This window comes from Camelus ferus, chromosome 11 (genome assembly GCF_009834535.1).
Source record: "Camelus ferus isolate YT-003-E chromosome 11, BCGSAC_Cfer_1.0, whole genome shotgun sequence".
NCBI lineage: Eukaryota > Metazoa > Chordata > Mammalia > Artiodactyla > Camelidae > Camelus > Camelus ferus.
The window spans coordinates 69,883,762-69,909,475 of record NC_045706.1 but is presented as its reverse complement, the minus strand read 5'-3'; the positions used below and the strand labels follow the sequence as shown (position 1 = coordinate 69,909,475).

The 25,714-nt window shown below is 43.6% G+C and overlaps 1 protein-coding gene across 6 annotated transcripts in view; it reads left to right on the top strand.

Annotated features, from left to right (window-relative positions):
• The window catches only part of TSNAX (translin associated factor X), a 393,490-nt gene that overhangs the window by 226,418 nt on the left and 141,358 nt on the right, over positions 1-25,714 (top strand). Inside the window, exon 13 of one of the 6 annotated variants that reach the window (XM_032491818.1) lies at positions 894-1,702. The exons of the other annotated variants lie outside the window; for them this stretch is intronic. Within the exon in view, the coding sequence (XP_032347709.1) occupies positions 894-1,204 (311 nt within the window). The 3' untranslated portion in view covers positions 1,205-1,702. Of the gene's footprint in view, positions 1-893; positions 1,703-25,714 lie in introns of those variants that run through there. 6 annotated transcript variants of the gene reach the window in all.

Sequence of the window (25,714 nt, the reverse complement as noted above, 5' to 3'; positions counted from 1 at the left end):
CCTCTGTGAAGATAAAATGAGACTGGGATTACTGGGCCAAAGAGAATAATCATTTTTATGGCTTGATACATGCTGCGAATTGACTTTCAGAAGGATTATACCAGTTTAATTGACACTGTCAATCTGTCCTTTACCACACCTAGTTGTTCTTTCTTAAAAAATTATTTAGTATAGAAAAAAATTTAGTGTAACAACAATGATAAATGGTGTTGAATTCATGCTTTCTTTTGGCATATATTTGACTAATAATGAGATTGAACTTGCCTTTTTCGTGCCTTTATAATTTTTTTCATTGTGTATTGTCCTTGTCCCGCATCCATTTTTTATTTTTTTGGGGGGGGGGGCCGGGGCAGAGAGGGGGAAGGGAACTTGATGGTTTTTTCATCTTTATATAAGATGGTTATTATCTTTCCCCCCCTGTTTTTGTGTTGTGTGTATGTGTGTGCAATTAACCCACTATCATGATTAATAATGGACCCAGAAAAGAAATCTTTACAAAGATAACACGTTGAGGTTAACAGTTTGGAATCAATTATGAAACTTCTTAAGGCTTAAGGGTACAAATGATTTAACCAACAACATAGATTTTCCTGAGTAAAGGCATTCTGTTTCCACTCTGTGCATTAATATTCATTCGGCCTGGCCTTTAAAACAAATGCAGCCTATGGGGAACAGCTGCAATTGGGCCCATAATAAGCCAATTTCGCTTTTTACAGTAAATCTATGGAAGGCACTATTTTACATTTTCATGACCATTGAAATAAAGAAGCAGAGAGAAATGTGCAGTTTCATACTCATTTGCCTTACTTTTTTTGTCTGATGCATCTCATGTTTAGTCCTTCAATGTATTTGGCCTTTTTTATTTTTTTTAAATTTCCCATTTTCTTAAACAGGTTCATTAGGAAAAATAGCTCCTGCCCATCGGAATTTTGTTCTTCCCAAGCTTGCTGTTATTTCACAGACTAAAGGAGAGTGTCTGTTTATGGCGTGTGGGGCCCCCGAAGCTGCCGTTTGCGGGAGAGTCGCGGGGCTTCGTGATGGGTGGAGGGCAGCCAGGCTGGAAGGGGGCCAGGCGGAGTGGGGTGACCTTTTAAACTGTCGTGGGCTTTTCAGGGAAAGTCGTTGGGTCTGCAGCCGCTCCCTCCCCTTCTCTCCATGGACAATGAGCAGCCCGGGTGTTAAGTCAAAGATCCCTTTCCATTGATGGTGTGTCATCGTCATAAACGACATGGTTTGGGCTTTATGAAGGCGCCGCCTGGCCTGTTGCAGCTGTTGGGTATCAGATTTTCCCATCACGCCAAGCGCGGCTTCCTGCCGCTTTCTGCTGCTCCCGGCTGGGTGGGTTTCTTCCCTCCACCTTTGGAATGTCCCGCATCCTTATCCACCCAAGTGCCCACTCCCTTCGTCCTACATTCCTTCCGAGCTTCATCCTGGCTGCTCCCTCTGCCCCTCTAAACTTCCCCTGGTCTCCACGTGCTCTGGATGCAGCGTATGAAGCCAGCTCCACGTTTCCAGGAGCTGCTGCCCTGAGTTTGTCCGTCAGGATGCCCTCCCGCAGCAGAGCCCACTGACTCACCTGCACATGATTCTGTGTCCTCCTTGCACCCACACTTGTAGTCCAAGTCTTTTTGTTCTTGCCCTGCCTGGAGCTTGGCTTGATACTGCAAAGGTGATCATTATTCCTCCCCTCCTGTTCTGTGATTATTCATTCTGTTTTGCCATGTTTAATGGAATATTTAATAGCATCTATGAAGAAGCCTGAAGACTATAAATAAACGGTCTCTTTGGTATTGAAAGGGTTTTATACAATATGAAATTTAGAGCACAGTTTCCTCAGGAGCCCTGACATTAATATTCATCAGGAGCCTCAAAGAAGCAGCTATTATATTTTAGCATCATGAAGTTTACCACATGTTTCAAAGTCACTTGCAATTGTGCTTCTCATAATGACAATTAGAAAGGCCATCTTGTCTTGCCAGGCTGTGTTAGGTGTAGAAGCCAGCTCCTGGCTGCCAGGGTGAATGCATTAGGGCACTTGTGTGTACAGAGTTTGGGGAAGACATAATACTTTTTAATCCCAATCTGTAACTGTTTACATCTAATTACAAACATGAACCATGCTAATGTTTGGCCTTAGATGACATGTGGGTAAAGACTGAAACTTCTAAGGCAAATCCCCCTCTGCGTTCTTCGTGACTCAATTATATAAGATTATTTTCCCTTCCTTGAGGCATGATGGTGATGGGGTCTCTAAACCGTTGGATAGAGAAATTTGACATCAAGGCATGGGTTTGTTTCTGATCTTTTTTTTTTTTTTCCCTGCCTTCCTTAAAAAGTCGATTACCTGCATTAAAGTATGGGGATAATTTTGTATTTAATTCTCCACATATGTACTTTGATGACAGGATGAGGAGAAGGTGGGGAGGTGGCCCCGAGTCAAGGTGATGGGGCTTCTCACAGAGATTGTCCAGGGACAAACATACACTCGAACTAAAGCAGGTGATTCTCGGGAACCTGATTCTCGGGAACCTGATATTGCCATTGGAGGGGTGGGTCACGGGAGCTGATACTGGAGGAAATGGTTCTTTTCCTGGCTTGGGAACAGCAAATTAGGTTGCCATAGTTGAAATGTTAATATATTTCTGTGTCCAGACACCCGTCGTTTTCTCTTTTTGTTTCCTGAGCTGCTTTGCTCTGAAATGTGAGAGGGTGAACGTCTGTACTCAAGCCTTTAGGATTTACAAACATTTATCAATAGATAGGAAAGGTGGATAAGACAGTCTTGGATTCCTTAGTTTGTGCATTTGTCTCTGTGGTTTTCAATTTCCCTGCTTGGGAGAGTACCAGAGAAGGCCTTGTGGTCCTTGAAACATCTGATTATTGCCATTTGATACTATTAAATGCCTCAATCGAAAAGATTAATCTGTTGGTCCAGCTTTATTCACAGACTGCAGATGCTGTGGAAAGCCGCCTCTTCCAGGACTTTCTTGGGTTTGAGCTGTTGCCTCGGGGCTGAATCTCCATCTTTCTGGAATGGTTCATGGTCAGATATTCCAGAGGCAAAGAATTAGACCACATCCCTCAAGGTGCTTCCTGGGTTAATGAATTGCTCTTAATTCTTTTTACTATCAAAGATGATGTTTTGAAATTGAGAGTGATGGAAAGAGAGGAATAAAACATTGGAATAGCCCTGCCACGGGTAAATAGAGGGAAAAAAAAAGACCATGATGTTTATGTAAACGAGAAGGAAAACTGTGGCATGAATAAGAGAGACGCCTCTTTCCTTCTTTCCTCCACTCCTTTTTTTCCCCTTTGGTTTGAAGCTGTTAGCCTTGGGTGAGTGTCCCTGTTGTCATCTTGAATTATATCCCAAATTCCATTTGATGCTGATGGAGATGGAGGTCTGAGGCTGTCTCAAGAGTTATGTGTAAGTTTGTATAATGTCCTTTCTTGAAGTTTTTACTCAGTAGATGATGGTCTTATACAGATGTGTTTCGAAAGACTATCAGCTTGTGTTTAAAATTCCCACGCAGCAGCGTTTCTTGTAGGACCTGCCTGGTCATGTGTGCAGCGTGGTGGTCCCTTGACAGCTCCGGCCGGGCTTGGGCACCTTGTCGGTGCTGGGTGCTGGGAAAAGGAGGCTGAAAGGTCTGGTTCCTGCCTTGAGATGCTTGTGCTCATTGGTGGGGGGCAGGCAGGCATACACAGCAGACAGGACACTGAGTGGAGAGGAATGAGATAAAGAAACAGAGGCTGACGAGGAAGCTGAGATGAGGACCACGATGTGTGCCTTGAAAGATCCTGAGGCAGCTTCACAGAGAAGGCAAGGTCTGAGCGGTGCTTAAAGGCAGATGAGGGTGGGAAGACTGGGGGGCTCTAGGGAAGAGGAGAGCCCAGACCCCGAGGTCAGGGGAGCACCTCATGTTTGGAACCCGTGTGGACAAGGGATCGAGTCCCAGCCCTGCTGCCGAGCAGCTGTGTGTCTTGGGTTACGTTTCCCCACCTCTCTGACTATCAGTACAGTGAGACGGCTGCTCACATGGGCCTCGCAGTGCGTGAGAGGAGGAAACGAAATCATACCTGGGACAGACGTGGCTCAGTGCCCTGGCACGTGATGGGGACTCAGTTAATCTTAATACACTGATCTGGCTGGTTGAAGAGTGCAGGAGATGAGACTGAAGAAGGGGAGGAGCCAGACCGTGAGACGCCTTTGTGCCAGGCTGGAATTTTCAAGGTTTTTGGAAAGCGGTGGTTAGCCAGTAGAGAAACCCAGTTTCTCCCCTGAAACTGATGTTGTGAATCAACTACACTTCCGTAATAGATAAAATGGAAAAAAAAAGAAAGAAAGAAACTTGATTTCTGTGACCTCAACTGCTTCTGAACATTTTTTATCTTATAAAGTAGATGGTTAGCTACTGTCATATGTAAATCTTAAAAAAAAAAAAACTAACATGACACACCTATTATGGCTCAGATAGAAAGTACTGACAATGCCAAGTGCATTCAAGAACGTGGATGGAGGCTGAGAAAGAGGGGAGAGTGGCGGGGTGCAGGGACAGATGGCCTGATGTGGGCAGAGAACCGGGGCTGAAACCACCGAGGTGGGGGAGGGAGGGGGCGGGTACAGAGTGGTGGACTCCAGGGAGTGCCGGGGCCGGGTGGAGGCCAAGGTCACTGTGAAGTGAGGCCAAGGAACTGAGAAGCCAGGGCATTGATCTGTTTTCGGAGCATGGCTTCAGAGACAGAGATCCAGGCTCAGAGCCCAGGGAAGGGACCGGCCAGGATGGCAGCGAGGAGGGGGCCCAGATGGTGTGAACAAAGCTGCAGGCTCTGAGCCTTGGAGGAGCCCTGATCGGACCTGATGTAGAGCCATCCCAGGGCCCCGGGGGACACTGAACCCTTAGGTGGGATGGGGTGGGGTGGGGCGGGGGGACGTGTGGAAGAGCCTGCACTTGAGTGGGCTGCAAGGGCCGTGAGACCCTCTAGGGACAACCAGATCATTTTTAGGGCAAAGACTAAGAGGAAGCCTCAGGAAGATGCAGAGCTCGGTGACCAGATCATGAGCGGTCCAGACAGCACAGCCCTGGAGTGGGGGCTTACATGACAGGATGGCTGTGAGGATGCTGCCCGGCCCCGCCTCACTGCCCACCCTGCAAGGCCAGGCTCGGGGTTGAATACTGGAATCAAAGTCTATCCTTTTCTCGTCATGCACGCCCCTCCATTGCTGCCAAAATTTGGAAAGGAAAAAGGGCCCCTTCACTGGCTTTTTACTGCCCTTTTCAAAAGAAACAATGTCGCCCTGTTCTCTGACTCCCACGGTGACGCCAGCAGCTGTGAGATGTACTGCAGCTTTCAGGGAGGGAGACAGTCAGGCTGCATGCTCACAATAGTTCTGGATTGCCTCTTGAGTTTTAAAAAAGGTGGGGAAAAATGTGCGTCTTAGAATGTAGGCAATAACTAAAATGATGAGAGAGTTTTATCTGAAACCAGAGCAAAAAGCATGAATTTATTTTTTAGCTGAGAGAAACTCGGGTGGGATGACTTGAGAGGGAAACTCACACACTGCCCCCTGATTCGTGTAGGAACTGTCGGTAAAGGGCTCTGGGTATCAGGCAGGGCTCGGAGTTTAGAGCAATGGCCGGGGGACTTTGAGGCCAGATGAAGATTCACAGAGTTAAGGTTGATAAGAACATTTACAGGCATGTGATCAATTAGAGGAATACAGGAGAGTTTCCTGTTTCCTTTGTATCATTACAAAGATTGGTGTTCTTAAATTTACATTGAGTATGTATTAGTCAGCTGGGGCTGCTGTAACAAAAGTGCCGCAGACTAAGGAGCTTAAACAACAGACGTTTATTTCTCACCATTCTGGAGGCTGGAAGTCCAAGATCAAGGTATCAGCAGGGTTGGTTCCTTCTGAGGCTTTTGCCCTTGGCTTGTAGATGACAGTCTTCCCTCTGGGCCTTCACGTCTTTTCTGTGTGTGTCTGTGTCCAAATCTCCTCTTCTTATAAGGACACCAGTCAGATTGGATCAGGGTCCACCCTGATGACCTCATTTAACCTTCATTACCTCTCTAAAGACCCTGTCTCTAAATACAGTCACATTCTGAGGTCCTGGGGTGAGGACTTCAACATATGAATTTAGGGGAGGGGACACAATTCAGGCCTTAACGGGTTATCAATACGACTTTTATAGTAAGAGGATTTAAAATCAGGTCAGTGCCTAACACTCTCTGTGGCTTCTGCTCACACACAGGAAATAATCCAGATCTGTACCTTGGCTGCGCAGGCTCCCTCTCTGTCAGAGCCTACCTCCTGCCTCCTCTCTTCCCACAGACCCGGGGCACTCCTTACCTCTTACTGCCTGGATGCCAGGCTCCAGGGCTCGTCCCCACATCCTGGAATTCTTCCCCACAGTTGTACATGGCTCTGTCTTTTTGCCATTGGAGCTTCAGGTTGTTGCATCCTGCCCCTCCCTGAGGCCCCCTGTGCATCCCCTAGAGCCCCTCCCAGCCACCCCGTGGCTCATCACCTGTTACTGTTCCCTGAAAAGCACTTAGCAGCAGCTTCTAGGGCTCAGGTACCTGTCACCTAAGTCCTCCCAGCACTGAAGCGATCCCCAGCTGAGTTCTGCTCAAGTATTTGCTGAATGAATGAGTAACGTTAGATGGGTTAGGGGAAAAACTAAGAAAGCTGGGCAGACTCTGGGAGTTCCTCAAGTCCAAGACTTTTTTCAGGTGGGACCCATCACAGGGAGGCAGCTTGACCAGGGGTCGACACTGGGGAGAGGCGGCACCAGGCTGGTCTGATGCCGGCACTTGGCCTTTCCGTGACCATGACTGTTTTAACAGGAGGCTGATTGCTGCACACAGTGTGACCTGGAGATGTGTACAGATGCCCCATTTCTCCCCTGCCCCTAGCATATCATACCTGGTATTTGGGATCAAATGTGGGGCAGCATCGAATTACAGCCACTGGACCATATCCTGTGATGCAGGGATTGTGTGGTTCTCCGCCCCTGCAGTGTCGTGTGCATAGTAGGCCTACCGTAATGTTTGCAGAGTGAAATGATGACTCAATGAGCAAATACTTAAATGATAAGGGCTAATAAAAAAGAATGAAATAATGCCATTTGCAGCAACATGGATGGACCTAGAGATGATCATACTAAGTGAAGTAGGTCAAAGACAAAATATCATATGATATCACTTATATGTGGAATCTAAAAAAAAAGTAATGCAAATCTTATTTACAAACCAAAAATAGACTCCCAGACATGGAAAACAACCTATGGTTACCAAAGGGGAAAGGACAGGGGAGGGATAAATTAGGAGTTGAGGATTAACAGATACACACTACTATTTATAAAATAGATAAATAACAAGGACGTACTATGTAACCCAGGGAACAATATTCAATTTCTTGTAAAAACATATCATGGAAAAGAATCTGAAAAAATGTACGTATATGTATAACTGAATCGCTTTGCTGTACACCTAAACTAACATTGTAAATCAATTACACTTCAATACAAATTTTTAAAAAAATGATAAGGGCTGGCTGTCCTAGGGCAGGACTCAAACTTCAATGTGTCTCTGAATCACCCGACGAGCTTGTAAAAATGCTGATTCTGATTCAGGAGGGTGTAGGGGGCTGAGAGCCAGCGTTTCCCCCCCGCTGCTGGTCCCTGTGCCTTCCTCCGCCCAGCAGGGCTCTGGTGTGTGTGCTGGGAGGTCTGCCTGCAGGATCAGGGACGATCTTGGAAGTTGACTGGTGGTTGGAAGACCTGGGTTTTCTTATCCTAGTTTGTCCGAAAATGACACATGCAGCTTTCGGCAGTTTGCTTAACCTCTCAGCAGTTTTGCTTAATCTCTCTTCATCTTCAGTTACTATCCCAGGAACTGAGATTTTAATATATGTTACTTTGTAAGCAGATCCTGCTTGAGGGGCTTTTTGATACGTGTAAATTTAGCACAACAGTCCTGCCAGATGGAATTGTTACCCTGATTTGATGGAAGAGGGAACTGAAGCTCACGGAGGTTCCACAGCAGCCCCAAGATGCCCAAGTCAGCACCCTGCAGGGCTCCGAGGATGTGCGTGTGCGTGTGTGTGTGTGCATGTGTATGTGTGTGTGTGCGTCTGTATGTGTGTTCCTCACATCACTTTGCTTGTCAAATAATCATTTAGATAATTTTTAGGTATGTGATTTTCAGTTTGCAAAGGAGTGGTCGGCTGAAAAATGCATACCCTAAAAGCTGAGAGTTGTGTTTTATTCGGTGGACTTTCTGAGGCCTGGAACCTGCAGGTGGCCTCTCAGATCGCTGAGAGACTGTTCCGCCCAGGCAAGGGAGGAGCCAGGATACACAGGAGTTTTTGCAACCAAGACCGAGTAGTTGGAACCTCAAAAGATTACTGCTAATTAAAGAAAAGCAAACATCTCGAGTTAAGGAATTTAACGCTTTTCTATGTATTGGAAGGTGCAAAGATCTGGGGTCACTGAGATCATTCCTTTGATGTGCCCCTAGCTGTCTAGGGCCAGTGTCCTATTCTTCCACATCCTGAGTCCCCTCAGGGTGCATGCTGGGGGTGGCTGCAGAGGCCACTGCCTGTTTGTCTGCATCCTGAGTTCCCTCCGCTCACTGTCAGGGCGGCGGGGGGTGGGGTGGCGGTAGCAGCTGATGACTTGATGGCCACAGCATCCTTTGTTTACTGATATGGCTGGCAATGCCTTCCATTCACAGAGTCCAGACACTTTTTTGCTTCTTAGTAAATCTTTCTCTTTTAACCACTACAGCCCATTGATCTTGACTTTAGGTACTAAAATCGTACTCTCGTGGGCACATGCGCAGTTCTCTCCTGTGGGCTATAGATGGGTAAGAGCAGGGACCAGGCCTTGCTTTCCACTTCCTTCCTACAATACTCAATTGTTATTTGTTGTGGTGGTGGTGGTGGTGGTTTGAACTGAACAGGATTTGGGAAACATGAGGTCAGGCTCTATCCGTAAATGACCTCCCCAGCGCTCACTGTGGTGTACAGAGGTCACCAAGCCTGTGGATGCTGGAGGCTCTCCTGTTCTTGATTAGCTTTGATTTCTAGTGCTCTATGAAAGAGGAAATGCCTGTGGGAAGGCCAGGCTCAACGCAGAGAGGACCCTGGCGCTTTGCTGAGAGCCAGGGAGCTAGGACTGGATTGGTGCATACTGTGTGCTCTGGGCAGGGTTTCCCTCCTGCTATGTTTGCTCTGTCCCCGCTGGCTTCACCGATGGCTAAATCAGGGTCAGACAGAGGCAGAAGATACGCTCCTAGGACAGACAGCTCTTAGGGAGTCAGGAATGAGGCCAGAGTTTGCCATCAGGTAAATCTGGTGCCTTTTGAAAGACTTGCCCGTCTGTGAAATGCACGTCTCAGACAAGTTCGGGCCTGAGTGGCTTACAACTCCAGTAAACCAAACATGTCTCTCATGTGTCTTTGGGAGGAGGGAACTCTTCCATAGTTGGACAGAACACACAAGAGAGCCATGCTTTGATCTTGACAGGGACTCTTCTGAAATGGCTGTGTAGACAGTGACAGGTGGAAAAAAGATAAACACTAGAGATATTGGTACTGCATGAATGCTGAGTACCCTGTCTCTCTATTAAGGAATGCACTAAAAAAAGAAAAAAAAGAGTTTTCTGTCTTTGATGAAGTTGCAAAAGAGTATGTATCAGGGTTGTTTGAAATACGGTGGAAGTGGGGACACTTCTATTTAAAGGGAGCACGTCTGGTTTATTTATTTGTTTTTAATCTTGAATTCTTCTGATATCTTTCCCTTTGGGGAAGATCTGAGGGCCTGGCTTTTGCTTTCTTTCACCCCGTCATCAGTAGGGGTGGGAACCACAAATGGCTCATTGTTTTAATTTTAGATTTCCCTAGGCTGGCACCGTCACCTGGCCATCTCTGACACCTTTGCAGGGAGACCAGCATCAGGCGTGCGTGAAGGTCAGAGCAAGGGCGACGGTGTGTCCAGGAGCATGCGCCTGGTGAGGTCTGTGTCTGGTGAGGCCCCTGAGTTTCCAAAGGGCCTGCATTCCATAGGATAGGATGTCCCGAGTGCTTTATCTGCACCTCCGTACATCTCAATGCATACATCGTGTCATTGTTTCGGTCAATATTCTTCCATGTCTACAGTATTTTGGATTACAAGAGCATCTTGAGTCCATTCTTGAGTTGTATTTTTCCATTACAACTTGAAGTGCCTACGAACCCACTTGTATGCAGGTGGTATCTACCTTTCGATCTGGAAGTCTGCTGAGTGGATAACTCACTTCTTTTCCTCGACTGTGCGTCCTGGAGACACTGTGAGCGCAGAGGTGACTCCCCTGGCCCTCCCGAGCCTCCTGCCACAGGAAGTAGAGCTGGGAAGAGAAAGAAGGCTGCAAGACACGGTGTGAAACAGAGGTGGCCCCCAGCTGCAGGCAACTGAATACGCCCCCCGCCGGCACGGCCAGACCCAGGCGGGGGAGACCTTCACTCACATTCAGAATGGGTGCAAATGCAACCATTTCATACATGCAGTGGAACCACAGATCTGAAGGAAGAGTGGGGTCTCCCCCAGGACATTTATAACCATTTTGTAAATTTTAAAGGATAACAGGGTTGAGGGAGATGATGAAAGAACAGAGCATTAAAGGCAGGTGGCGTGAGAAAGCAGGCTGGAGGAGGGACCGCATCCCTTCAGAGCATCCTTTAAGGAGAGTGGAGTCCCCCAGTCTTCTGAGCCCCTGGAATATAAAATCAGGACTGACTGTATTTGAAGAGGGGGGAGCCAGGCATTAACCTAGGTGAAGATGGAATAAAGGCAGTTTTGGAAGACAAGGTGGAAGGACCGCCAGGGCCGGCACGGTTTCCTGTACTGAGAAGGGTTCTTAGCAGGAGATCTCTGAGGCGTGTGCCTGCCTGGAACGTTCCCCAGGTGCGGTAGCAGCAGCACTGTGTGTGTGTGTGTGTGTGTGGGGGGTTGATATTCCCATTTCACAGCAGGGAAAACTGAGGCTTAGATTCAGTGACGGGCTCAAGATCATACAGCAAGTAAAAGTGGGAGAACCTGCAAAACAGGACTGACCAAAAAATTCTCATTAGTTGTACCTTTCTAATGCAATGAACTAGGGGGATCTTACATCATAGTATCTTAAGGTTGCGTTTGAAATTGGTCATTTCTTCAGTTATCCGGGATGGTTATTTCTGAGCTGGACCGTAGGTTTTGCATTTGGAAGGCTCTGGAAAGCTATTGATCGGTGTCCCATTTGTTTGCATCAGTAGAGAGGAGGGGAACCAAGTATAGAGATGAATACAGCAAGGGTTCCAAGCATATAAACGCAGCTTTTATATGCCTCTTCCTGATACATCTCAGCTTTAACCGAAAAAAAAAAAAAAAAGAGAGAGAGAGACAGTATCATGATTAATTTTTCTAATATTTTGTATTAGATGTTGATCTTGGGGGAAGTGAAATGTCCTTGGTCTTGTTTAAATCACGGGTCAGATGGGCAAGAGGGGGATGTGCTTCTGGGCCTCGGCTTCAGAGTTTAACAGTCACATTTGCTTTTCAACGTAGGTTTCCTCTCTGCCTAATCCGGCATTAGCTTCCTGGGCTGCATGTAGCCCGTCCACTTGGTAATGATGAGGATGTCTGCCAATTTCGTCCCCACGTGGGATGAAGTCAGGAGTGAAGATTACTGGGGAGAATGCACTTGTCAGATTATCAGTGATAATGAGGAGAAACTAGTCGATCTGCCCCACCTTTTTTTTTTTATCAGCATGAACAGGAAATGAAATTGTAACTAAGTTTCAGTTTCTCCACTGTGCAAATCCCATTTTAAATGACAGGGGATTAAACCAGATCGTTTTGGCTTTGGGCCCAATATTTGACCTTACAGCAACTCTCCGAGATTAGACTGCAGTTTGGTGGAGAATGCCCTCTGGATTTGATGTTGAAACAGAACAAATTAATTCCACTCATTTTTTTGCTTCTAAGAGGGATGCTGTTTGGGGATGCGTGAGGGCTGCGCTGGGCAACTCTGCTGATACTTGCCATTAGCATTCTTTCTGGAGGTATTTAGACTTTAATAAAATGCTGCTGTCCTTGGAAAAAGGACTGGAGAGAGAAATACTTGTCAGAGACAAAATAATCAGACGCTAGTCAGGAAATGCTTTGGAACTGGCAGGGTGGAGAGGAAACAGGCGTGGCTTCTTTTCCTAAAGGCGTTTGAGTGGTGAGACTGGTTACACAGAGCCGGTGGGCTGTACGTGGGCTCCAGGCTTGACCTGAGGCCAAGATTCAGCTCAGTGCTGGCTCTGGGTTTCCCTTGCCTGCATCCCTGAATTTATGGTTGAGCTTGAATCTTGGCTGCAATTATGAATTCTCATGTGCCCTCCCTGTTTCTAGCTTTTCATCCTTCTGTAAATCTTTGCAGGAATGCCCTATATTTGCTGTGTACTGAAGATGTTCAGCTCTGCATCTGAGACTTCAAAGCTGTCTCTCTAATTCCATGTGGTGCATAGTATATTACTGTATACTCGGTGGTAGGTAATATAAGAATCTCAGGAAACTTTCTAGGTAAGGAAGGAGATTTATTGAGTAAGTCTTCTAAATGGAGGTAATTGTGGCCCTGATGGGCCTAGAGAGGCCTCCTTTAACCTCTTTTACAGCTGAATTGACAATATAATCAGCTGTCTTTTGTAAAGGGTTGGGACAAGTATGGTAATATCCCCCAAAAAGAGCCAAGCTGTGGATCCACATGTGTGGGTAGCAGGCCAGGGTGGCAGTGCTCAACACAAAGGCACAGGAGCCTAAGGGTGGATGGTTACCCTGGGGCTGAAACCAACCCACAAACTAACAAACACACAAAATGAGACCAGCTTCTGCATCGGCTTTGCTGCTTGGTGAACCTAAGATTTTTTTTTTTAATTAAAAAAATTTTTTTTAATTGAAGTATAGTCAGTTTACAATGTTGTGTCAATTTCTGGTGTACAGCATAATGTTTTAGTCATACATGTGTATACATACATACTCCTTTTCATATTCTTTTTCATTATAAGTTACTACAAGATAGTGAATATAGTTCCCTGAATCTGAGTTTTAACCCTGATTAACCTCTCCCTGGCTGTTTGATGGTGTTAATTCCCTTAACTTCTCTGTCTCTCTGAGTCTCAGATTCTCCACCTATCAAATGAGAGTAAATCCTGTTAATTGTGAGGGATAACTGGGGTAATATATATGATAATATAAAATATCATAGATGTGACAGTACAAAATGTGTAAAACTTTTAGTAAAATGCCTGGTAAATTATAAAATGTGTGTACAACTCCTAGCACACAAACCTACTGATATCCATAGTACATATTACCGCTCCTTTATGTAATATACATATAATGTTATGGAGTCCAAGCTCATACTGCTTGCTGCACAGCAGGCCAATAAATCAAGTGATGAGTTGTTGGAGAAGGAAGAGTGATTTTATTTGGAAAGCCAGCAGACCAAGAAGATGGTGGACTAGTGTCCCAAAGAACTATCTCACCTGAGTGAGAATTCAGACTTCTTTTATAGTAAATGGGGAGGGAATAATGTCAAACATTTCCTGTTTCCGGTCAGCCTCCCCAGGGGATGTGTTAATTTCTTCCTTCTTACAGTCGCTCACAGGTGGGCCTGGTCAGGATATTTCCTGTGAGCTAAACAGAGATATTTTAGATTAACGCTCATTACCTGAAAGGCAGAGTTCCCAGCGGTGGGCCATTATGTATCATTTAAACTTACAAGCAACATCCCTTTAGTGATGAACTTGTAGCAAAAGCAACAGAACGCAAAGGTTAAAGGAAGAGAAACAGATCTGAGATGGAGTCAGATTTGTTCTTCACTATTACAGTTATATGTAAATTACATATGCATATTACATATACTATTGCATTTAATTTATACAACATATAAAGGAATTTATATAAAACTTCTAATAAAATACTTGGCTGCAATTATGAATTATCATGTGCCCTCCCTGCTTCTAGCTTTTCATCCTTTTGTAAATCTTTGCAAATGAGTGTCCTATATTTGTTATGTACTGAAGATGTTCAGCTTTGCATCTGAGACTTCAAAGTTATTTCTTAATTCCATGTGGTGCATAGTATGTTACTATATACTTGGTGGTAAGTAATATAAGGATCTAAGGAAACTTTCTAGATAAGGAGAGAGGTTTATTGAGTAGGTTTTTAAAATAGAGGTAATTGTGGTTTTCAATGTTGATGCAGTTTTTTTTTTTTAACAGACTTTATTCTTTTAGAGCAGTTTCAGGTTCACAGCAGAATTGAGCAGAAAATACAGAGTTCCCACATAGCCCTCCCCACCCACTCATGTATATACTCCCCTACCGTCAACATCCCTCATCATGTGGCATATTTGGTACAATCGATGAAGCCACGTGTGCACATTATTATCAACCAAAGTCCATAGTTTACATTAGGGTTCACTCTTGATACTGTACATCCTATGGGTTTTGACAAATGTGTAATGACATGTAGCCACTATAGTATCACACAGAGTAATTTCCTTGCCCTAGAAATCCCTTGTGCTCCATCTATTCTTCCCTCCCTCCCTCCCTCTCCCCAAACCCCTGGAAACCACGGTTGTTTTTTGTTTCTGTAGCTGTGCCTTTTCCAGAATGTCATTTGGTTGGAATCGTACAGTTTGTAGCTTTTTCAGACTGGCTTCTTTCATTTAGCAATATGTCTTTTAAGTGTCTTCCATGTCTTTCATGGCTTGATAGGTTTTTTTTTTACTGCACATATATTTTAAAATTTACAAATATGTACTGTTCATTGTTTCTAAGAACATTTAGAGCTTTAGCTTTTTAAATTTACATAGTTATCAAAGGAATAAAGCCAACCACAAAATAAGAGTTAATTCAAAAAGATACGTACACCCTGCTATTAATAGCAACGTTATTTATAATTGCCATGATATGGAAGCATCCTAAGTGCACATCAGTAGTTGAATAGATAACGGAGATGTGACATATATATATGTAATGGAGTACAACTCACCCATAAAAAAGGATATGTTGCCATTTGTGGCCTTTCATTCACTTTTTTTTTCACTTTGAAAACCAGAATTTTATAACTGGCAGAGACATTTGCGTTACATCAAAAACAACAAAATACCTAGAAATAAACTTATCCAAGGAGGTTACCTATACTCTGAAAACCGAAATGACACAAAGAAATGGACAGATTTCTTGTGCTCTTGGATTGGAAGACTCAACACTATCAAAATGGTCACACTGCCCTTCACAAACTTTTTAATTTGTCAATGACACTTCTGCAAATTTACACTTTATTCTAGGCTTCCTTATTAATTTTTACTCTAGTATGAAGAATCACAAAAATTTTATATTTAAGTAATACCCCCTTTAAATGAGCTCAAATCACCTCACCCATAATGATAAAATGTTCCCCATTTGATACAAGCAATTAAACTAAATTTTCATCCAAGCAAACAATCTTCTTACCAAAACTTGAAATTCCACTTCTTTTTTTGCTCTCTCTTCATAAAGCAGTCACTTTCCTTGTGTTCAGTGTACAACTCACCACACATATTGGAGGGCAGGGACTGGGCAGAGGAATACAACTGGGATGCTATCATATTCCTTAAACCCAAACTCTTGCCTGCTGTTTCCTGAGTATGATTTGCTTTGCTAACCATGAGATTATTTTATAGATGATTCTACCCAAAAGGAAGTCCCCTTCCTCCTTGTTTTTCTTCAGTTGATCCATTTCACAGCCCACAAAAGGGAGCCTCCAATTTGGAACCTGATTCAAAGCCTGGAAAGCCAATACATCTTTCTTCACTGGACCCGTTCACATGCGTTATTCTAAAAACAGTTCTCCTCGAGAGGCCATTTTATGTAATATCCAAATCCAACAGCCACCTTCCTGTTTAAATTCAACTCCGAAAATCGCCCTGAGAATGTGAGGGCTGGGAAACCTGGGCTGCGACCCTCCTTGTGATTAGTAAGTCTCCTTTACGTATAGCTTTGTTTTGGGCTTGGCGTGCAGGCTGATGGCTTCACACAATATAAATTCCTACCAAGGTTTGTCGAGTGATGGGAGCCTAAACAGTTCATTAGCTGCTGGAGTTACTGGGTAGGATGCAGGCTGCCCAATTTGGATGGTGACCTTTCTGAGCTCTTAATTGGATTGCATATTTATGTGTCATGGTGTCTTGAAATTTAATGACTCCTGTGACCTGCAGGATGGTGAAAGGTGGAAACTCAGTGCAGTGAAGAGGGGGGAAGATGGTGGCACGTCTGGGAGATGAGGACATTAAATCTCCCCTCCCTCAACTCTGTGTTTCCCTCTGTTTTTCTGGGTTACTGATTAAAATGCGGTGGATGATGCAAAAGCTGTTTCAAAATCAAAGCTGTTCAAACAACTGTGTGGGAATCTGTCTTCATTGTTTGGATGATGGATTTGCTTGTATGTTTGCTCAGCTGCTGCAGTCCTGTGCATGGCTTTCCTCACCTAGTACTGCTCCAGGTGGATTCTGTGATGCTCAGAAGCATGACTTCTGGTTGAAGCCTGCCCCACGAAGGCTGCGGGTCCTCATATAGCCAGGTCCCCGGGGAGCTTGGGGGTCCCTGCATGAACAGCTTGTGGGGAAGGTCTCAGTTCTGCTGGTGGAGAGGGTAGGGGACTGGAGGCAGGGATTTTCCCTTCCTGTGCCCTCTCTGAGCCTCATGTTGTGACTCAGAGACTCCAGTGGCAACCATGGCTTTTCAGGCACAAATCTCCATCAGAAATGAAAATGCTACTCTTGCAATCTTACAGTTTCCCAATCGTCATTTGTTGGAGTCGTGCTGGACTCGTAACCTATCGAGCACGGGGAAACGCCAATCTACTTCACTGATTGTAAAATTTTATAATTGATTACTGTTACTCCAAAATCGTTCTGTTCACCACTCGACAGGCCAATAAATCAGGACGAGGTGTTGGGGCAAGGAATAGTGACTTTATTCAGAAAGCCAGCCGACCCGGAAGGTGGGGGACTCATGTCCTAGAGAACCATATCACCCAAGTCAGAATTCAGGCTCCTTTCATACTAGAAAGGGGAGGGCATGTGGTTGGTTGTTGCAGACTTCTTGGTGTCGGAGTCCTTTGTTCTTGCAGCTGTCCGCGTAGGTAAGGTCACTGTGTACTTGTAAACCTCCAACAAGACAAATGTTACTCCCTGTTCTGCAACTTGTTATCTCTGTATGGATGGGAAAGTGTTGTACCCTTAAAGGTCAGAGCCTTGAGAATGGGCTCTCCTGTCTATTTCAGGCTCTAGGCAAGGTTCTTTTACAAAAGGTGCAGAACCAGCATGACTCAGCACAGGAGACAGAGCACAGGGTTAGAGCCAAAGGAACAGATCTAATGTGGAGTCAGATTTGTTCTTCCCTGTTACTTTACCTGGATGACTGTCACTGAATCCACTTCTGGGAAAGAAGAATGTGACGTGTCAGTTCCTCTGGTGTGTGGGGAGGCCACCAGCCTGGGAATCACAGTCGCTAATCAGCTGAGTGACAGTGAGCATGTCATTTAAACACCCCGAGCCTCGGTTTCCTTGAGGCAAAAGTAAGGATTTGTACTAGATACCAGGCAAGAGGCTTAGCAGTGTTTTCTTTGTGTGTGTGAGATGCTGTGAATTTATAACTAACACAGGCAAACAAGAACCTAACATTGTTAGCTAGAATCCTGAAGTTAGCTGCAGTCGGCTTACTTTCTTCCGGCACAAATGCAGTTGTGATTTTCCGTTGTCAGAGATGGACATGTCGCACTGACAAAGGCTGGAGCAGGGCTGCAGGCAAGGGAGGCTGCTTCCCGTGTTCAGTGTCACTTGTTTTCTGTGCCCGCATTTTCCAAGCACCCTGTAAATCTGGATGAAGAGACACCATGTGCCCTGCTCCTGCCACCACCACCTGCCACCACCCAGCCCTGAAGTCACCTGCGTCCCATGTGGAGCAGAGAGAGGAATCTAACTCAGCGTCTGCCCAGGGCAGTTCCCAACGGGCCTTCTTCCCAGGGCCTGCTGGACTCAAGGCAGTTTTAGATCCAGCCCACAGGACATCAGAACAAGTGACCATTTGTGCCAATTTAGTTGTTTCAACAGAAATGTCAAACCGGTTTTACTAACTCAACCAATAATTCTGTAGCCCATAAAATAGAGCCTAGTTGACTCTTCTGCCACGTGGTCAGAGGCCCATTTGTAGCCATGTTTTTCTCCCAGGCACTCAGAGCCTCCTTCTGGTCATAAGTCTGTGGTGGGGGTGGAGGTGGGTGGCTGGATCAAACTCAGCAGTCATTCCAGAGCTGACCAGGTGACTCTAATGTTTAGTCAGTTTACAAGGGCTTAATTTCCAGAATATGCAAACAGCTCATATAACTCAATAACAAAAAGACAAACAACCCAATCAAAAAATGGCCAGAAGATCTAAACAGACATTTCTCCAAAGAAGACACACAGATGGCCGATAGCACATGAAAAGATGCTCAACATTGCTAATTATCAGAGTAGTGCAAGTCAAAACTACAGTGAGGTGTCACCTCACACCAGTCAGAATGGCCACCATTCAAAAATCCTCAAAGAGTAAATGCTGGAGAGGGTGTGGAGAAAAGGGAACCCTCCTACATTGTTGTTGAGAATGTAAATTGGTGCAGCCCCTAAGGAGAACAGTATGGAGGTGCCCTAAAAATCGAAAAATAGAGTTACCCTATGATCCAGCAAACCCACTTCTGAGCATATATCCAGAGGAAACTCTAATTCAAAAAGATACCTGTGCCCAATGTTCTTAGCAGCACTATTTACAACAGCCAAGACATGGAGACAACCTAAATGTCCATCAACAGATGACTGGATAAAGAAAAGGTGGTATTATGTTTATACTGCTCAGCCATAGAAGGAATGAGATAATGCCATTTGCAGCAACACGGACGGACCTGGAGATGATCATACTGACGGAAGTGAGTCAGAGAAAGACAAATATCATATAATATTACTTATATGTGGAATCTAAAAGAATGAAACAAATGCATTTATTTACAAAACAGAAACAGACTCACAGACATAGGAAACAAACTTATGGTTATGAAAGGGAAAAAGAGGGAGGGGTAAATCAGGAGTTTGGGATTAGCAGATACAAACTATTATATGTAAAAGAGGTAAATAACAAGGTCCTCCTGTACAGCTCAGTATCTTGTACTTTTGTGGCCCGTAAAAGGCTTGATGAGGAAGGAGGCTTAATTTAGTGCTTTAACTTGGCTTTGGGTGGAGGTCTTACGTCTGTTCCATAGCCATTTGGAAATCAGGGGTGAAATGGAGAGGTGTCTTTAAGAAATTGTCAGAAACGATGGCAGAAAAGATTCTTAAAAATTCCCCAAATGGAAATGCTTACATTCTGAAAGGTAGTGATGTCTTTTACTTGCAGACTATTATTTAAATTGTTTAAGGTTTGTTGTGAAGTAATCTATAAAGCTACTTTAAGGAATCTGGCATCTGATTGATTTTTCTAGTTAAGGGCAAACTGACAGTACTGTAAGCCAACGACACATTCAACGTCATAATATATAAGTAACGTCTCTGTCAGGTGTGTGTGTCTGAGAGAGAGAGAGAGAGACGGAGGGAGAGGGAGGTAGAGGCATTTTTGGAACCTCCTCAGAGTCAAGCAGATATGAAAAACCCACATTCTTAGGAAAAAAGGGCCGACTTTCTCCCTGCCCTGGCTCCAAGTTGTAACATGTCTGCCCATTGAAGACTTTCTACTAATTTCTATCTTCAGACCTACCACTACCAGGCACTTTATATTCCTCTCATTCCTCATTTTTGCCATTTTTTGTGCCCTATACAACTTATAAGAACATATAACAACTGAAATTTGGCTTCAACACACCTCATTTCTCTGCCCCTTGTGTCTCCCCGGTCCATTCCTTGAATTCGGGCAGATCTTTCCAGTCATAGCCTGTTTGCTGCCACATGTCATAGGTGGTGGGGTCACCAGTCCCTGGTGAGGAACCAGGGATCACAGTCTGGCTCCCACTCCAGGGCAACCACAGGACTGGGATGTGTCTGGCAGAATTCCAGAAGGCAGTCTCCGACCAGTCTTCTGGAAATGGTTTTTGCGTCATCAGCAGTTTTTAAAGGGCATTTTTGCCTTCAAATGATATTAGTAAAAAGCACCTTTGTCTTGTTTTCTGTATCTTAAGAAACTCTTCACTGTTATTTTTCTCTGTTCCTGTAAATGTGGGCACATGCAAGCCCTGAGGAGCATTGGTAGCAACAGAGCTTTTATCCAGGATCCCTGGTGCAGCTCTGTATGAGCGGAGATCCTTCAGCATGGAGACTGGTTGTGTGTCCAGCAAAGATCCAGTGATACAGATGAACTTACTTGCAAAACAGAGACAGACTCACATAGAAAACAAATCTATGGTTACCAAGGGGGAAGGGGGAAGGGATAAATTAGGAGTTTGGGATTAGCAGATACACACTACTATACATAAAAAAGATAAACAACAAGGTCCTACTCTATAGCACAGGGAACTATAGTCAAAATCTTGTAATAGCCTGTAATGAAAAAGAATCTGAAAAAGAATATATACATGTATATGTGTAACTGAATCACTATGCTGTACACCAGAGACTAACACAACATTGTAAATTGACTGTAATTCAGTTAAAAAAAAAAGAGATCCAATGATATATGATGAAATTTCCTCTAGGTAGAGTGTTGCTTACATTTTTGGGTCCTGTAAGAACCTTTCCTGGCATTGTTTTCCTTAAGATTTTTTGTTGTTAATTGCTTTGTAAGCTCCTTTCTCAGAAAGGACATACTTACCCTGGTGAATTATTATTCACTTCTTTGTGCTTTTTTTCTTGGTTTCGCTACAAATAGCCTCTATATTTTGTGCACCATTTACCCAGCTTTTAACTTGTTTTTACACTTTGGTAGATCTTTAATGATTATGATGTCACTCAAAATCAAGTTCAGACCACAGGATGTACAAAGATTGCAGTGACTTGTGTTTTTTCTCCCATTTTCATCTCTTAGTACGCTCTTGTATTACTTGCATGGTTAATAAGGTGAATACTCTTCTGTCACCTTTTGATTCAACATGTCTGAAGATGTGCTCCACTGCGTCCATTCTCTCTGAATACTCTACTTCATTAAGAATCAGATTGAGATACATCACTTCACAGTACGTTCCTTTTCCCTGAACTTTTGTTCCCTCATCTGTAGGCTTAGGGAACTTCATAGACATTTACAGTGTTGGTTAGAGCCAGTGGTATGCTGGTCAGTGTTTCATAACCAGCTTTCTAGGAAAAAAAAAAAGAAAGGAAAAAAAGCACTGAGTTGCAATGTCTGCCCATTTCCGCGGTATAAATGGCTGATTTCCAGCTACCGATGATTTGACAAGTATCTAAAAAGTCTTGAAATTTGTCATTTGGCCTTCTACCAGGTGGTATGAGCTGGCTCCGAACACCATAGGTACCAGCAGTTAGATTACTTTAAAGATGATGAAGAGCTTTGTAATAATGATTTCATTTCTGATTTACAAAGTCGGCCTTGGTGTTAGTCGTGGTGTTCGTGAAGATTCTCCAGGGCTGGGAATGACTCGGCCGGCTGTTATCAGGCAGAGCCGGGGTGGAATTCTGCACTTGAGCTTAGCATTCCTGGTGCCCTGGTCACTCCTGGCAGCTGGCTTCCATTGGGAGGATTCCCTGAGTGGTGTCGTATTTGAACCCTAAAGAGGTGGGCTCAAGAAATGACTGGTTTGCTTTCTATTGTTTTAGTAGATGACTCATTTTTAGTTGTTTGAGAATATCAATCAATGGCCAGCTTCTGAAGAAGCTTGGTGAGTTTCTCCCCTGTGTTCTCTGGGTGTCATTTTTGTCTTCAAATAAAATATTTTGGATAAAGTTGCTTTGTAATATTTTATTACTCAAGGGCAGTGTTTAGGGAGCTCTTATTTAATGTTACAGAAGCAGAACCAGAACTTCTTCATCTCTCTTTCCTTACAGAGGATTTAATAAATGTCTCTGAACTACGTCAAGCGATCTGGGAAACTTTTGGCCATTTCTTTTCTTTCCTTTTTTTTTTTTTTAATGAAGTCTAGTCAATTTACAATGTTGTGTTAGTTTCTGGTGTACAGCAGAGTGATTCAGACTATACATATATCTATATTCTTTTTCATTATTGGTTATTACAAGATACTGTATATAGTTCCCTATGCTATACAGTAGGGTCTTGCTGTTTATCTATTTTGTATATAGTAGTGTCTGTCTTTTAATTTCTAACTCCTAATTTATCTCTCTTCCCTCTTTCCTCTTTGGTAACCATAAGTTTATTTTCTATGTCTATGAATCAATTTCTGTTTTGTAAATAAGTTCATTTGTGTCATTTTCTTAGATTCTACATATACGTGATGTCATAGGATATTTGTCTTTCTCTGTCTGACTTACTTCACTTAGTATGATCATCTCTAGGTCCATCCATCTTGCTGCAAATGGCATTATTTCATTCCTTTTTATGGCTGAGCAATATTCCATTGTTTGTATATACCACATGTTCTTTATCCAGTAATCTATTGATGGACATTTAGGCTGTTTCCATGTCTTGGCTATTGTACATAATGCTGCTATGAACATTGGGGTGCAGGTGTCTTTTTGAATTAGGGTTCCTTCTGGATATGTGCCCAGGAGTGGGATTCCTGGGTCATATGGTAAGTCTATTCCTAGTCTTTTGAAGAATCTCCATACTGTCTTCCTTAGTGGCTGCACCAATTTACATTCCCACCCACAGTGTAGGAGGGTCCCTTTTTATCCACACATTCTCTAGCATTTATTATTTGTAGACTTTTAATGATGGCCATTGTGACTGGTGTGAGGTGATACCTCACTGTAGTTTTGATTTGCATTTCTCTGATAGTTAGCGATACTGAGCACCTTTCCATGGGCTTTTGGTTATTTCTGTTGCATGTGGAAAAACATCTAGTTTGGCAATATTTTTGCAACATGAATGTGATCATCTCAAAATGACTTGCAGTGTGGAGTGACAGCAGCAACTACCATTTGCTAGAGATGTCCCATATGCCAGGTGTATCTGGGAGGAGTTTATTGATATTATCTTGTTGGCTTGTCACCTTGAAGGTAGATGTTAAGATTTTCAGTTTGCTGAGATGAAGGCTTGTGTAGCAACACAGCAAATAAGTGACAGCTAGTATTTGAAACAGTTTTTTTCCTGATTCCAAAAGGCTTATATGGTTTCCATATGATAAAGTTGGTCACCCTGTTTTGATAAGGGATAATAAACAACAAACATGTCTTCATTAGCTTCCAGATCCGTACCAAGCAGCAGCATGTACAAGGTTCATAGGGATGTTGCCTTGGGGCCTGCAGCCTCATTGCCACAAAAATATTGGATTAATAAGAATTCCATCATGGTGGACATAGTTTATAAAACGTTCTTGTAACCAAAGCATAGTTTCATGTCAAATTCACGTCCATTTGAACGATTACTTTTAATAAGACAGTGTGGTTTCTTTCAGACCCTGTGTGTAGATTAAAGTCATAAAACTGTCAAGAGACAGATCACATTTTTTTCCCAATACCAGAATCTTAAGGCTAGCTCATTTGTTTCTCTGTCCTGAACCTTTAAGAAAGTAGGGTAATGAGTCTCTTGTTTCTACTCTCTGTAAGAATAAAAAGATGTTCTGCCAATGTCTGGTCTATTTCCAGTCCCCCCCGGGGCGGGGGGTGATGGGGAGAGAAAGAGCTGGCTAGATCAGAAGTCCAGGGGAGGAAGCTCAGAATAAAGAGGGGATTCAGTGCTTCCCTTTCTTGGGGAGATCAGTGTGCTGCTTTACTCTTGCACAGGAGAATTCTGTTTTAGTGCTGGTTCATGTGAATGGACTGCAATGGCTGGCACTGTAGAGATTTTTGAATGAAGGTCTTTTTTATACATCATTTTGCAGAGTACAGCTACTCAACAATAGATGAATATCTGAGCTTAAAAAAATTTCCCTCAGAAAAGAGAGTAATGAACAATTATGAGTGTCATTTTGTAAGTAGGCTGAGCCATGCCTGTTTTGTATTGCTTCCAGTGGAAGATTGCTCTTCCACTTATATGGCTTGTCAGAGTCGCCTCTATTTTCTACCTATTGGTATTGCCATCAGGAACCCCTAGGCTGGGATAGGACGTCATCTTCCAGCGCTGCACTGCATGCACGAGTGTTTAAAAAGAATGGGTGAGTAGTGAGAAGACTATCTTTTACAAAAGTCTTGTACATTGTTCCTCCAACTTTCTTGTCGTTTGGATCTGTGAAACCCTGTGTTCAGTTTTTCATTCTGCATTTTCAGATTGTTCCACAAAGTGAAGATGGAATTTTAAAAATTTGGTGGATAATATTGTGACCTTAGTACAATTAAATCTTCTGAGGAAGCATTTCAGTTATATAGCTGTGGATAGTACCATCCACCATGATCGTGGTAGATTCAAGACCAGTTTTTGGCCCAGATCACAGAATGATGACTCAAAGCCTTTAAAGGTCACCTGCTGAGTCCATTGTATAGCAGAGTAAGCTGAGGCCCAGAGAAATCATGCTACTGGCCAGGGGCCTGCAGCTCGTGAGTGGTCGAGCTGTGATGAGAACCCAGTCTTCCCATCCTGATGGTGGAGCTCTTTTCACACAAACATGATGACTTGGTGAACCTGGTGTTGTCATGTGCTGATGTTCATATCTGAAGTCCACATGTCTTTGTCTGCTTTGGAAGGGGGTTTTCTTGTACTATTCCTTAATGGCCACTCTTCGTGTTTGCCCAAGACCACCAAATACATTGACCCATAATTGTGTTTGTACCTGTTTGTTGATAAGTCAGTATTAGGTGCTGTCAGAGGTTAGGAAATCCCAGAGATTCATTCACAATTAATGTGTTGCCTCCTTAGGTCTTTGTTGTCTTATGAGTCTTAATCTAAGGTAAAAGAATCTTTAGCCCAATAAAATAAACATTAGGCTGAGATTTAAAAGTGTCAGAGCTAACCCACGTGCAGACTGGTGTGTGTTTCCTTGGCCGTGTTGGCCACACCCATCAAACAGCAACGCCTCAGTCCCCTTTCCCCAGCCTCTGGTAACCTCAGTTCTACTTTCTGGCTCTACAAACTTGCCTATTTTAGGTTCCCTGTGCAAATAGGGTCGTACAGCACTTGTCCTTCAGTGGTCCAGTGTCTTCTTTGAAAGCAAGATGAACAGAAGTTTTCCGTGAGAGAAGTCAGTTCCATGCACAATGTGCTTCTTTTTTTTAATTCTGCTATAAGGTTTTATTGTAGATAAAAAGGACACACCAGAGCTTTTTTTAAAAAAAATTTAATTGATGTGGAGTTGATTTACAATGTTAGTTTCAGGTATACAGCGAAGTGATTCAGATATACATACACATATATATATATATATATTTTCTTTTCAGATTCTTTTCCATTGCAGGTTATTATAAGATATTGAATGTTGTTTCCTGTGCTCTGCAGTAGGCCCTTGGTTTTTTTTTTTTTACATTTTTTTATTGAGTTATAGTCATTTTACAATGCTTGTTGTTTATTTTATATATAGTAATGTGTGTCTGTTAATCCTCAACCCCTAATTTATCCCTCCCTGCTCTTTCCCCTTTGG